General features: G+C 39.9%; 1 protein-coding gene across 1 annotated transcript in view; it reads right to left on the bottom strand.

The window, feature by feature from the left end:
• Positions 1-352: 352 nt before the first annotated feature.
• The window catches only part of LOC126324213 (uncharacterized), a 39,613-nt gene continuing 24,674 nt past the window's right edge, over positions 353-15,291 (bottom strand). The window contains exon 3 of the mRNA XM_049994942.1: positions 353-1,344. Within this exon, the coding sequence (XP_049850899.1) occupies positions 946-1,344 (399 nt within the window). The 3' untranslated portion in view covers positions 353-945. The remainder of the gene's footprint in view (positions 1,345-15,291) is intronic.

Raw genomic sequence — 15,291 nt, 5'->3', positions numbered from 1 at the left:
GGCATTTGATGCGGAGTTTGTGAACACTGCACAGAAAATGAAAATTCCAGTTCAGGAAATAGCAGGGGACTGGAGTTCCATAAAAGATTCAAGGATTGTTCCAGGTTGGAGATGGTTGTAGATGGGAAGAGATTTAACCCTTATATGTTTTTCGATACCACAAGGGAGCACAGAGTCTGAGTAAGAAATCTACTTTCCATTATGACGAAAGGGTCGATAGAAAAATCAAAATTCAATACCGTGTATGTACTTGGAACTGTGAGAAAAGAACATTTATTTGTTGACTACAGAAAAATAAGAAAAAATTGCATTGGAAAAATCTGATAAGTATTTTGTATTGACAGTGTTTGGAAGAAACAAATGCTTGTTATGAAAATACTGAAAATAATTTTATTTTTTGTTTCACCCTTACTTTTCATCACACACGACTAAAACACCAATAAAAACGCTTCCCCTGTGGTTAATGCGTGCTCCGGGTATATTGGGATCCGCTTTCGAATCGTGGTCTGACACAAATTATAAATTGTCGATAATGTACAGTACGTTGCAAGTTTGGTATATCTGAACCGTTTTATCGATATAGTTCCGAGTCATTGTATCTTTATTGATCTCAAATCCATGGATCCATACACTTCGTTTCAGCGCATTTTATAAAAGTTACATCTTAGCAAATTACATTTTAATAAGCAGCATTACATAATAAATTTAGCTGTTACAGTTCTGCGTGTCGGAGAACCACTTCATTCAGTGAGAGTATAAATACTCTTTGATAAACAGGAATACTTGCACGTAAGATTGCAGTGCTAATCATGAGTCCACGTAAAGTTTGACTCCAAGGGTGCCTAAACGGTACTGAAGAGCATTCACAGTCTGCCTGAACAGTGTGTGACTCCTTCCAGAAGAAAGGAAGGAGGGTCTTTGTTTATCAGAAACGAGTTTTTCCTGCTACATCGCACCAACCTTTTCGTATGCTGGCAGGACGTACTTGATGCGTGAGATGAATTCAGGGTTGGCTACGGTTTGTCTGAAATATGTATCGTCACGTTGGCTGTTGTTGAGGGCTTCCTCGGCGTCCTTGCCCAGGGATTCGGGCGCGAGAATCATGGGTGGCATCACTGACGCCATGCAGAGTGCGTGTGCGGCGAAGTGGTCCATGTCCAGGCGCAGCTGGTGCAGGGGGTAGGCGTCCGCTTGCCGGTGCAGCCGCAGGGCGCGCAGGGTGCCCTGCAGCACGGCGTGATACTCCGACACCAGGCCCTCCACGTGCTGCTGGTGCACCTCCAGGCTGGCGCTGCTGCCCAGGAAGTGCTGCAGGTCCGCAGCAGGCGAGGACCAGTAGCAGTTCTATGACACAGGCAAGACAGTACGCTTAAACTCCGGAATGAGTCTCCACGCTGCAGCAAAGTGTGCGCTGATACAAAACTTGCTGGGGGTTATAACTGTGTGCTGGGTGGCGTTTCGAATCGGAGATATTTGCCTTTCGTGGGCCATTGTTCTACCAACTGAGCTCCGAAGGTTAGAGATGAGGTACTAGCGGAGGCCGTGCTGTGAGAACGGACGGTGAGACATGCTCCAGTAGCTCAGTTGGTAGAGCACTTGCTCCAGGGTTGACTCACAGTTTATATCTGGCAGAAAGGTTCAGTAACCTAATCTTCACAACAACATAGCCTGAGGTTTGTAGAGCTTTAAACAAAAGAAACATTTGTCCCAAAATTAAATTGAAAATAATGCCCCTCCATCGATCCTGAGCAACTTTTCCAGCTGTCTTTCCATGGACGTAAGGAAAAGGCTAGATCCGAAAAAGCCCTCCGGAATGTTCTCGATTAGGACTACCTGTACCCCACTACCAGCACGCCTGGTATTCGCGGAAAAGTCTCTGACGCAACACTGGGTCTTTATTTGAAGAGCCAACTTTACATTTAGGGGTAGGGAACGGACAAAAAAACCCAGCGCCTCGTCTGGGTCCTGGAGATCCGTGGGACGTCGACCGGCCACCGCCTCATCCTCTAAAAACGGTTCAAATGGCTCTGAGCACTATGGGACTTAACATCTATGGTCATCAGTCCCCTAGAACTTAGAACTACTTAAACCTAACTAACCTAAGGATATCACACAATACTCAGTCATCACGAGGCAGAGAAAATTCCTCACCCCGCCGGAAATCTAACCCGGGAACCCAGCCGCGGGGAGCGAGAACGCTACCGCACGACTACTTTTTTTTTCTTGTAATCTCATTTTATTCGTTATAGGTCGTTGCAATTGTTCGTGGCGGACGTTCCCCGACGCCCGTTGAAGTTCGTTATTGATCCATTCACTCAGTTTTTTTAGTACACAGGGCATCTAACCCTCTGACCGAACACGCTGCGCTACCGTGCCGGTTACCACGACTTACGGGCGTCATCCTCTGGTGGGGCTCACGAGAAATACTGGCTTCGAAAAGAACTTGCGACGTCACGCTAGTTGTCTTGTCCGCCAGACTTCGCGTATGCTCACCTCCGTGGAGGGCCCACGGGAAATCAATTTGTGATTGAAAAGTATCCACTAAAGGTCTTACCTTTGTCATGTGCTGTAGAGATTTCTCTTGGATTTATACTCACAATCAGGAATCACTGAAATCTGTGGCATATTTAAAAATTCGGCATCTGAAAGGCAAGAGGACAGCAGCCCGAAACGAATAAGTTTTTTAGAAAGTACTCAGAGTGCAAAGGAGACAGCACAGGAAGGACTTGGCCGGGAACGTTACGTAGACTCATGAGGTATAACGTGAGCTTTCGTGGAGAGCCGTGAGGCTTAGCAGTGCGGTGGTGGTGACCATGTATAGTGATACACGAGACCCCTCAGGGCAGAGGCTAAAAGCGCGAATGTGGGAGGGACGGCGTGGCCTGCCACATGGTATAAAGTGGAGGCGGCGGCCTCTGAAATGAGAGTTCAGATCAGATACCCGTCCAGGAAGGGACGTATGTGCAAGTCACGCCCAGAACCTGGACTTGTATTCGCTCTGGGTCTGCTCGCGTTCACACTTAGCCGTGTACCTCCTTCCGGGGATTTCTGTACAATCAGGAGTAGTGCACTTTCATTCAGGTCACTTATTCAGTTCTGCTCAGACAAACATGAAAGCTTGTAGTTATTCAGGTCTTGCTTATTTGGCCGTACATTTCCCGACCGACTTCCGTAACTCCTTCAAAATATTCAGTCAGCCCTCTGCATGCTGGCTGACTGGATGGACCATCCTCAGATTCCCATGTCATGAAGTGTGTAGACCGCTCGCTGGACGCAACTCGCCTGGAACAGGTACTTGCTCCTCGGCGGAGACGACTGCTACCACTTCTAAGGTTTGCAGTGTCAGGTGCTGTGACGTACGTGCCACGGCCAGTTCCTCTCGTCGGCGTCGGGCTCTGCCTGGCGGCATCATGTGGCAACGTGTGGAAGGGCAAGTGATGAACACACCGCTCGACTTTTCACACTGTGGACCGGTACATATGATTTAAGTAGCTCTTCAGTTGGTATAATGAGATTGAATTAAATTACTGCCAGTCCTCCTGGTAAGGAAAAAATCCTAGGCAGTACCTGGAGTCGAACCTAGGCCTTCCGCATACCAACCATCTACGCTGATCATTCGGCTAGGAGGCGGGATAACAACAATAAATAAAAAGTATTCAAACAGTTAAAAATAAAATAAACGATAATGTTCCACAAATAAAATATTTCCAATGAATGTTTTTGAGATGCATCCTTGGTTATTAGAGCGATTCATAGAACTCCTCTTTTAGCTTCCATGATTCTGGATAAGGGAACTTCTACTGTAAATTGCTCTCTTATGGAGACGATTTCCATACTAATTTCCACTTAGATGTGTTTTTGTTTAGTCGGCCGGAGTGGCCGAGCGGTTCTAGGCGCTACAGTCTTGAGCCGCGCGACAGCTGCGGTCGCAGGTGCGAATCCTGCCTCGCGCATGGATGTGTGTGATGGCCTTAGGTTAGTTAGGTATAAGTAGTTCTAAGTGTTTTTATTTTATTTGAAAATGACTTTGAAGGCTTTTAAAGCTTCACGTTCAGGCACTCATGCTCTGTTATCTAAACTGTATACACCCCCGACTTTATTCTGTACCTTTAAATTTACCACATTAGAGAATGCTGTATATAGCAACATGATATTAATTCGTGCGTGCACTATGTCGATAATTGTGATTAAGTCGTTCGAGATGAAGCCACGGAAAGCTTCAAAATCTATTGCAAATAAAGCAAACAACAAACTCAACACAGTGGAAAATTAGTTTGAGAACAGCCTTCGTGCTGCACAACTAAAAATTGACTAAGGACGAGTAGGACACGCTCACTGAGTGTCCCGCACAAACTTAATTGTGTTTATCTAGACAGTTCATCCATTATGAGGATCGAGAATCTCGACCATTTTTGCCTGTTATCGACACTGTTACTGGCAAGATATCATTCCCACAGGTTCCAAGATTTTAGAGAATGAAAATCGTGCAGGAGACAGGCGACTTTCACTATAAATACTCAGTAGTTTTGCATTCAGCCTGACTGGGTCGCAATCGTGAAAAGTCAGATGTCAGGCAAGAAATGACTTTATTGTTGATATGACGTATTGTTGAATGTATCCATTATCAGATATGCAGGAGCGATTACTGCACGTAAATCTGGCGTTTCAATTCGTATGTGAAGCAAACATTCGCACACTACCGCACCTGGATATCTGAGCATGGATTAATTCCGAAATGCGTCGTATGAGCAATGCAGTCATTCCTTGCCTGATGTGTGACTTTTACCATTGCGATCCATTCAGCGTGATGCAGAACTACTGTGATTGTTTTAATTTGAAGTTTGATATCGGATAACAAAAGACAAAAGAAATATTTTTCATGTGATGTATTTACAAATTAACAGTTTTCAGATTTATTCCTTTGGTTCTACTGTAAAACCTTGCCTCTTGCCAAATTTCGTGATCCTAGGCCGACGCGATGTGCCCAATAGATTTTGGCGAGTGAGCTTGCGAGTATCAAAACTGTGACATAAACGACCGTATCTTTTGAGTGCATTGACCTAGAAGCTTCTCTTTCTTCATCACCAAGGGCCCACAGGCCTTAGTATTTGACACAAATTTTAATCTGATACCCGTTCCTGAGAAAAGGGGCTTTTAACAGTCGGACAGATAGACGGACAACAAAGAGATCCTGTAAGGCTTTCATTTCTTCCAACTGAGCCCTAAAACGCCAGAACTAGAAGTATCCCCTCAAATATTCCCAATTGGGAACTCCTATGCTCCAACCAAGTCTACTGGGTAGTGATATCTCAAGAGTTTGATTTTATCCTACCTCTGAAAGACTTGCATAAATTAACTACATTGCTGTTGAATATTAAATGTGTAGTATAAAACTGTCCTTTTTACCGTTTGTAGTCCCGTATCTGACATTTAATACTTTTTTGTGCATCACTTTTATTTTTGTTACAGTCTCAGCACTCAACATTAGTAAAAAATGTTTTAAATCAGTGTCTGTTTTTGAATTCTGATTACCATTGTTCTCGTGTTGAACAAGTGTCTAGACCTGTCTTCTATTCTCGAAGTAATGGCTTCTGGAGCACGTCAGTAATGTTCTCTAGCGTGGTGGCGAATCAGGTGTGTCACTCCATCAAGATATGACATTTGTGAGACTGTGATTATATCAATTACCACGTCGACAAATGTATTCGTTTTTGAGTTACTAGTTATTATTAATCTCTTACCTCAACAGCCAACCCATTGCGGATAGATCGCCAGAGACAGCACACCTCGTGTCCTGCTGCTAATAAGGCAAGTACACCATTCGTTTGTACAATGTTACTTATAATCCGTCTTGATTGCAAAATATTTATTCATATGACCGGTTCGGTTCCTCTAGAACCATCTTCAGATCTGATATTTCGGTTACTGGAGTAGCCCGCCCAAACACAGCCGCTTTCACGTGCTGCGTCACATGATGTGACTGAGTACAGGAGCTTGAATATTAGAATGTGAAACCGGTCTCCAACCCAGCAATATACCACCGAGTACCGCCTCGATGTAGTAAACATACTATATGTATCCTGTGCCATACAAAAATCGCTCCCTTTACGTCGTTCGTATAGCTATCGGCCACCAGACACTCGTACATATACTGTTTTTCTGACCCCTCGATTCAGAATATATAGTTGCTGAACATATCAAAGAAAACTTAAATTTCACTTCAAATACGTACCCCACTCATACAGTTCTTTACAGGGAGCATTGTTGGGAAGCATTTGTCGTTAGGTCTCTTCTGCCACTCAATGGTAGCAGTATGGTAGTTGCTGTTCCTCAAGTTCATGCCATATCTTGTTGGTGGTTTTCTCGAATTCAGGGGCCTAACATTTGCGTTACTGATGACAGAATGTATCTGTAGTTCTGGATTGTCCATATTTTGTTGAATTGCCTTAAGAGAACGTCTTTACGTCTGAGATCCGGTGGGGGAATATGACTTAGTCCTGGTAATAAATCGGAGGTGACTTCATTCTAGCCTCGATACGCTGGATAAATTATAGGTTTTAAGCCGGCGGCAGCCATAAAACGTCATCCCGAACTTATACTGAATGCTTTCTCAGAAATTTGTTTAACAATTAGTTCATGAGCCCATGGTTGCGAAAGCATACTTGACCTATTAGCAACAAATAATGCTGGACAAATAGTGAGTATCCTGACGAATACAGAGTTTAGCGATCAGAAGGCAGTTGATGCTAGGCTGAATACCGTAACACCTACAACCATAAAAATGATACCCAAGGTACGTCTATTTAAAAAAGCTGATAAAAATTCTCTTAACGTCATTTTAAGAGACAGTCTTCGTTCCTTCCGATATGGTCATGTAGGCGTAGAAAAGTTACGGAATGATTTCAAAGAGGTAGTACTGACAGCAATTAAGAGACATATACGACATAAATTATTAAGTGATGGTATTGATCCCCCATGGTACACAAAACGGGTCAGATCGTTGTTGCAGAAGCAGCGAAAAAAGCAGGCCAAACTTAAAAGAACGCAAAATCCCTAAGATTGGCCAAGTTTCACAGAAGTTCGAAATATAGCGCATACTTATGTGCGAAATGCTTTTAATAATTTCCATAATGAAACTCTGTCTTGAAATCTGGCAGAAAACTCAAAGAGATTCTGGTCATACATAAAGCACACCAGTAGCAAGACGCAGTCAGTACCTTCTTTGCGCGATAACAACGGTGAAGTCACTGATGACAGTGACACTAAAGCAGAGTTGTTAAACACTATTTTCCGAAACTGCTTGACCAAAGAAGATGAAGTAAATATTCGTGAATTCCAATGAAGAGCAACTGGCAAGGTGAGAAATATAGAAGTAGATATCCTCGGTGTCGCAACGCAGCTTAAATCGCTTAATAAAGTCAAGGTTTCTGGTCCAGATTTTATGCCAGTGCGGTACTCTCAGAGTATGCTGATACAATAGCTCCATATTCAGCGATTATATACAACCGCTTGTTCACAGAAAGATCCGTACCTAAAGACTGGAAAATTGCTCAAGTCACAGCAATACCCAAAAAGGGAAGGAAGAGTAATCCTTTGAATTACAGGCCCAAATCACTAACGTCGATTTGCAATAGAGTTTTGGAACATATACTGTATCGAACATTATAAAATACCTCGAAGAAAACTATTTAGTGACACATAGTCAGCACGGATTCAGAAAATATCGTTCTAGAGAAACACAACTAGCTCTTTGTACTTATGAAGTAATGAATGCTATCGACAGGTGATGCCAAACTGATTCCATATTTTTAGATTTCCAGAAGGTTTTCGACACCGTTCCTTACTAGCGTCTTCTAACGAAATTGTGTGCCTACGGAATATAGCCACAGTTGTACGACTGGATTCGTGATTTCCTGTCAGAAAAGTCACAGTTCGTAGTAATAGACAGAAAGTCATGGAGCAAAACAGAAGTTGCCCAAGGAAGTGTTTATAGGCTCTCTTTTGTTCCTGATCTATATTAACGATATAGGAGAAAATCTTAGTAGCCGTTTTGTAAAGTAATCAAATGACCAAAACGAATTGCAAAATGATTTAGATAAGATATCTTTATGGTGCGAAAAGTGGCAGTTTGACCCTGAATAAAGAAAAGTGTGAAGCTATTCACATGAGTATTAAAAGAAATCCACTAAATTTAGATTACGCAATAAGTCACACAAATCTGAGGGCTGTAAATTCAAGTAAATAATTAAGGGATTACTATTACAAATAACGTAAACTGGAACGATCACGTAGACAATGTTGTGGATAGAGCAAACCAAAGACTGCGATTCGTTGGCAACAGGTCTACTATAGAGACTGCTTACACCACGCCTGTCCGCCCTATTCTGGAGTATTGCTGTGCGGTGTGGAATCCGCATCAGGTGGGACTGACAGATGACATCGAAAAATGGCGGCTCGTTCTGTATTATCGCGAAATAGGGGAGATAGTGCCACAGACATGATACGTGAATTGGAGTGGCAATCATTAAAACAAAGGCGTTTTTCGTTGCGACGGGATCTTCTCATTAACTTTCAATCATCAGTTTTCTCCTCTGATTGCTAAAACGTTCTGTTGGCACACACCTACATAGGGAGAAACAATCATCACGATAAAATAAAGGAAATCAGGTCTCGCACAGAAAAATTTAAGTGCTCGTTTTTTCCTCGCTCAGTTCGAGAATGGAACGGTATAGAGAAAGCTTGAAGGTGGTTCACTAAACCCTCTGTCAGGCAATTTATTGTGAATAGTAGAGTAATCATATAGAAGTAGTTGTAAACTGTATGTACACCAGTCTGCGTTTCGACACCTATTAGGGGTACCCTCATCAGAATAAATGTTGATAAATCATAAAATTACATTGCTGAAACGCAATAGTCAGAATTTGGAACAGCTATGCTCCTGTCAGAAGTAAATTATAACGTTGTAGTCTTTTCTACGTGTGCCCAAATTCTGACTATTAATTTTTAATATTGTAATTATAAGATTTAGCAAAATTTATACTGACGAGGGCAAACCCTAGGTCAATGTACCTATCGTTTATATGGAACAGGCTGGCTGTTTAATCCTAAGTTGAAACTAGCACACGGTTGCTGAAGAACAGCCATGTTCATAACTGGTCTCTTACATTCTTAGCACAAACTGTTAATGTACTCCGCCAAGTCTGGCACTACTTTTTGTTTACGTTAGAATGTCTGGGTCCATGAGTCGCTGGGCAGAGATGGTGTACGCTCTCTCTGGCGAGGCAGTGATAGATCGCGGCTCTGAGCCGTGTCGGGAAGCTGGCTGTGAACTGAGGTCAGTGGGCGCGAGGCGGTAGGCGTCAACCGCGGAGGTACCCCTCTCTTCTGTCGTGCAGAGCGCAAGCGGGGCGTTTCGGAAGGTGTGGCTTGCCAGTGTGAAGTGGCAGATGTAGCTGATAATTCTGACATTTTGGACACGGCACGTTAATACGTGACCCCCATGGTAATCTGATTAGCATGTTCCTAGACGGATAATTTTCGATTAGGCCCTGTAAGCTGGTGGTTTTGCTACTTCTGCACTTGATTAGCCAGAACTGTTTTAGTTAGCTGGAAATGTTGTTAACTTGTATCTTGGAACAGATACACAAGCGAGACGAACGTCAATCTGATGTTGTTAACATTTTGTATCTTGTATCTAATGTAGAGCTGTTTCGGGCAAACTTTGAGTGATGCCTAATTTTGATGTAATCTATATGCACGGATGATGATTCATTATTCAGCCAAAATTATGAAGTAACTATTAAATATGTGTAATGGAACTAAGCGGGTATTTAACAGTAGCCAGCTTTGAGCAAGAGTATCTGGGATCCAAACCCGAAACCATCGACATTCATTACCCAAGGGAAGGTACGTTTCTTAAAAGTTTCTTTTGTAACACCGTGTTATATAGTTGTCAACTTTCGTAATCCTTGTGACTTTGTTTTAAATTTTGGTTTCACTACCATTAAGATGTATTTCAAACATGCTCTGGTTGTTAATCATGGTGTCTGGCAGTTGTTCTTAAGATTCCGAGTTAAATTGCTTGTGAGCTTTATTTTGTAAGTAGGCTGTTTTAGGTTTTTATGTTGATAAGGCTACGTAGTGCTCTGTATGAAAATTCCTGACTGCACCGGGTGCAGTCTGTCGCTGGTTGGACTCATTGTTGGAATATTCGCTAGTGTAGCGTTGGGCAGTTGGGTGCGAACAGTGCAGGGCAGTTGGGCAGTTGGAGATGAGCCGCACAGCAATGGTGGATGTGGGGAGAGAGATGTCAGAGTTTTGAGAGGTCACTATGAGCGGACGATATGGACGTGTGTCCGCCAGAAAAAGGAAATTTCTTTAATTGGGTATATACATATATAATGACTTTTGAACACTATTAAGGTAAATACATTGTTTCTTCTCTATCAAAATCTTTCATTTGCTAACTATACCTATCAATAGTTAATGCCTTCATAGTTAGAATATTTTATGTAGCTGACAGTATTAGCGCTCGCTGTGTTGCAGTAGTTAGAGTAACAAAGGTTTTTGTGGGATAAGTGATTCATGAAAGGTATAAGTTACTGTTAGTCTGGCCTATTCTTTTGTAGGGGTTATTGAAAGTCAGGTTGCGTTGCGTTAATATATTGTGTGTCAGTTTAGTGATGATCTGAATAAGTAAAGGGAAAACTCAGTACGTTGAGTTTTACTCAGCTGTTTCTGTATCAAATGACGTAAGAGTTTTTCCAGCACTGTCATATGGCGACCCGAGAAAAGTAACACAGAAACCAACCCCGAGAAAAATTTCAGTATTCTTTACATTCAGCAAGTCGCGTTTGAAAACTTCATCACCACATCCTTAAAAGACATTGCTCATGAACGAGATAAAGATCCGATTTGGAAAAGACATCAAAAGTAAATGACATGAAAAGACACACAAACAGATTCGACATTATTATCTGCTTAGAAACAAAATACTCTTCAAACATGCGCTGTTGATGACAAGCTAAGGGTACTTTGCATTCGTGACGATTATGTTAATAAGCTCATTTTCTACATTCATTTCAGCTACGCACATTTTGGTCCACGAAAATGTTATCAAATTCTTCGGACGACTTGTTGTTTTAAGAATATGGAAAAGAGAATTCGGAGAGTCTTGTCTATTTGTAAACTTTGTCAAAAAACTAAACCATCTACCATCTCAAATCGTGCTTCGTTGTTTCCTATCATTCCTCCTGAATTTAAAATATTTGCTGCTGTTGATCTCTTAGGACCCCTTGTCAGAACATTGAATGGATTTTCGTACTCTAGTCGCTGTTGAACTTACTTCAAAATTTGTTTCTCTGACACCGTTGGACGAGTTGCTAAAGTTATTTCACATTACGGACCGCAATTCAGATCTGCTGTTTGGTCACGCATGCTTCGGAATCATAAAATGAAACCTGTTTTTATTTCATTGTATTCACCACATTGTAACCCGTCTGAACGGATTATGAAAGAAATCAATAAGCTTTGCAGACTTTATTGTCATAGGAAGCATCAATATTGGGACAGATATTTACACTTATTTCAAAACGTGCTCAATGAAGTGCCTCATGAATCCACTGCTTTACCACCTGTTCTTGTACTGAAGAATGAAGAACCACCGAACAGAATCAGAGAGCTTGTACCGTTTCCGAATACACATAAACTTCGACACAAAGACATAATTTGATTTGGCCATCATAAATATAAATTCTGCAGTAGACAAAAATAGAAAACTACAAGGTAAAGCAAATGCAAAGAAACTATATATTGGTCAGAAAGTTTTCATTAAAGCTCATTCATTGTCACATAAGAAGAAACACTTGAGTCACAATTTTGTTCTGATTCACAAAGGACCTTACAGACTCCAACATATACCACATGATAATTGCGTTGAAGTTGAAACTCTGAAACTAGGAAGAGTAAAGGTTTACACCACATTTCACATGTAAAACCGTTTGTTGAGAGATAATTTGCTTTTTAAATTCGTCTTTGACACAAAATTTTTCACTTCACGTTACTAGTACGCTTTGTCACACTTAGAAACTGTTAACATGCAACAATGTTTTGAAGTTAACTATCCAGCCAAGACCCCAGGGAACTTATTTAGACAGCATTGTTATAGTGAGCAGACGACACAGTGTTATTGTATGTACATTTCGTTTGTTAGTTGCACGATTACATAACGACTATAAGGCTTACATACTTAGAACATATACTCCTAATGAGATTTTAATGCAACATTTTGGTTTACTTGAAAAGTCATTGTTTATATAAGTACTTTCTCAGATGACTCAGTATTTGGTTTCTTTGACAGCTACACGATTATATCACAACGCTATTAATGAGTGACACAATTTATATTATTGCTTTTGCACTGTGTCTGTTTTATAGCTGCACGGTTTTTCTACATTCTTCTGCAATGTAAAATTTGTTTTAGTAGTAACCTGTGTGGCATAGCTAAATGAGACAGGCTTTTTCGGAACACAACTATACGTTACAGTACAGTACTTTCTTGATCACTGCAATGAGCGTAATAACTACGACAGCTATACCCATAGAATTTTACCTTCGTTTATGACGAGGTAAGTACATTGACTTCTACAGAACTTTGCTTACGGACAACGATAATAGTGACACTTGCCATATTTTTAACGTTAAGTAATGACAGAAATTGTCTTACAGCAAGAAGCACAGTTTAGCGCTACGGAACATGTATTTGAGTGATTAAATTTTGCACTTGAAACATTTTCTCTTTTGAAAGATTCTCGAGTTATAAAGATACAAAGAAGGTTTTCGGTGAGACATTTCATTCCCTTGTTGTAATTTGTAACACCTGAGGGTATAAGTACATTAATCGTCAGAGGGTACACGTGTACTTTGTGTACAATGTATGTGGCAAGTGCAAGGAGCCCTAGCTAATATGGTATTTTCTTATTCCGTTTTACACATCAGTATCACATTTCTCTAACACAGAATTACACAGCTATCTTATCATTTAAGAGAGACAAACGTTTTTTTACTACGTCAGTGAATTCACACTTACAAAACTGTATTTTATCTGTACTTTGTGAACTGTTCATATTTTTTCGGAATCATTGTAATACTATGAGAGCTTTGAATGATGTATTTGGTATGGGTTCATAATTTTTGAAGTACATTAGATGACACTATTGAAACGAGCAGAGAATTTCTTTTAGGTTCTGAAATTATTGAAAGAAGCTGTGACGATTTTGAGATGTGATTGATCTGTTATGATGATGTTATTATAATGAGAATGTGTATTATGATGTTGAGATATGTTAATGATCGATAAGGTGATGCTATATGAGGAATGTGATTACGTGTTTATATGTGTATGGATAGTGAGTAGCGGTTACGGACTCTGGTTTGTGAAAAGGATGTTGGAAACCAATAATCATGCTTTAAGAGTTATGAAATGTGTGTACATGCGTGCATGAATGTGAGTACCACAATGCTGACAGACACTGTTATATATGAGATTTTGTTTCTACACACTTCTAATGTAAATTTTCAACCTGTGAATTTTTTTATTTATATGAGACTGACACTATAGCAGAAACTGCTGTCATAAATGTTTTGGCAAAGAAGGTAAGTGACCTTGATGTAATATGCTGTGGGCGGAAAGCTGCGCGACAGTTGCCTGAAAAAAAAAAAAAAACATTGGTGTGTGCCTTTCAGAGGCACAGGTGTAGGAAAAAGAAGCCATTAACCTCGCTATCGACATTTCTTTGCAGAAAGCACCACAAATACGACACACTCATACTTGAAAACATATGATTACAATTTGGAGCTCGTACTTTATAATATTTTCTGAAATATCTATGAAATGATGAGAAACATTTTACCTCTATACATCTGATTATGACTACTTTCTTTCTAGATGAGAGATTTTTTTACTGAGTTATGAAATGCCATATGGCTAGTGAATGATGTTTCATGCTTTGTTTTATATATATATATTTACCTATTTTGTTTAATATCTAGTTTCTAGATGCGGTACGGCATTGGTTAAAATAAAATTCAATAGATGTACTAACGTAAATATTTTTTGACTACAGATCCATTAAATAATAATTTTATGATTTACTTTCTTTAAGAAATGTGAGCACAAATAGACATTTCCATTCACGGGAATTGCATAGATAATTTTTTAAGACCTTTTTAATTTGTTTGGTAGAGTAAGTTGTGATGTATCGCTCTAGTGTTAAGAAGTGACATATGTATCAGACATGGCCATCTTTACTGCAATATTTTTTCTGCTGGAGCTGTGTCATGTTTAGGTATAAGTTATTGCATTTGCTGCTGCTGATTGCCAGGCATAATCCTACTGAATTTCACTTTGTATTACTCTGCTAAGCCAGTTTTACTACTGATTTATCCTTCTTGTTGCTGCATTTTGCCTTATTATAGTTGTAATGTTGCATTTGCTTTGCTAATTTATATTTATTGCCACTTTGCTTCTTTTTTCATTCTTGTTTGTGTTAATGTTCATGCTGCTGCATTGCGTCGTCCCTTAGCTATGCATCTGAGCTTAGCAGATTTAAGTTAGCTTAAACAAGGGGATACTATATAAGAAACTAACCATGAAGAATAGGGAAAGAATGCATTGAGAAGTTATATGAAAATGTTTGGCCAAAAAAAGTAGTGTACAATGAAGAACAATTGTTTTGAAAGAGGATATGAATAGAATACAGAAAGCATGCATAGATGGAACTTTTTTGAAATAATGATGAACTAAGGAAGATCTCAAAGAAGTAAAGAAAATTTTGTTTGGAAATCAAATACGATAAATACTGCAGTACCAAATGTTACACTGAAAACAAAACCTTTTCCTTTCCTTTTGTGTTATTCCACTATGTGTTTATGTGTACCGTTGTGTGTCTATGTCCTTCCTGTCTTTATGTGTTTATTGGATAAGAGTTATGTTGCAGAATTTTCTAATTCTTAGTTACATTTACTATGATGAGGAGTACTATTATCCTCAAATAGTTCGGAAAAATGTTTGGATACTATTTACTCTGTTATGTTTCCCTTTAATAATCATGTGTCAAATTAATGTTTGAATATTCTCATTTATTTACTTATGTCACATTCCTATAATACTCATGTATACGCTTATTTCTATTCTTTTGTAATGCCTGGATTACTAATAATGTTATCATTATGTTTTTAATATATTTTATACCTTTGTAACTGTATTCTCATGTCATAAGGTTAGACACCAGT

This window comes from Schistocerca gregaria, chromosome 2 (genome assembly GCF_023897955.1).
Source record: "Schistocerca gregaria isolate iqSchGreg1 chromosome 2, iqSchGreg1.2, whole genome shotgun sequence".
Lineage (NCBI taxonomy): Eukaryota > Metazoa > Arthropoda > Insecta > Orthoptera > Acrididae > Schistocerca > Schistocerca gregaria.
Note: the sequence above shows the minus strand (reverse complement) of the source record. Positions and strands in the feature narration are given on the sequence as shown.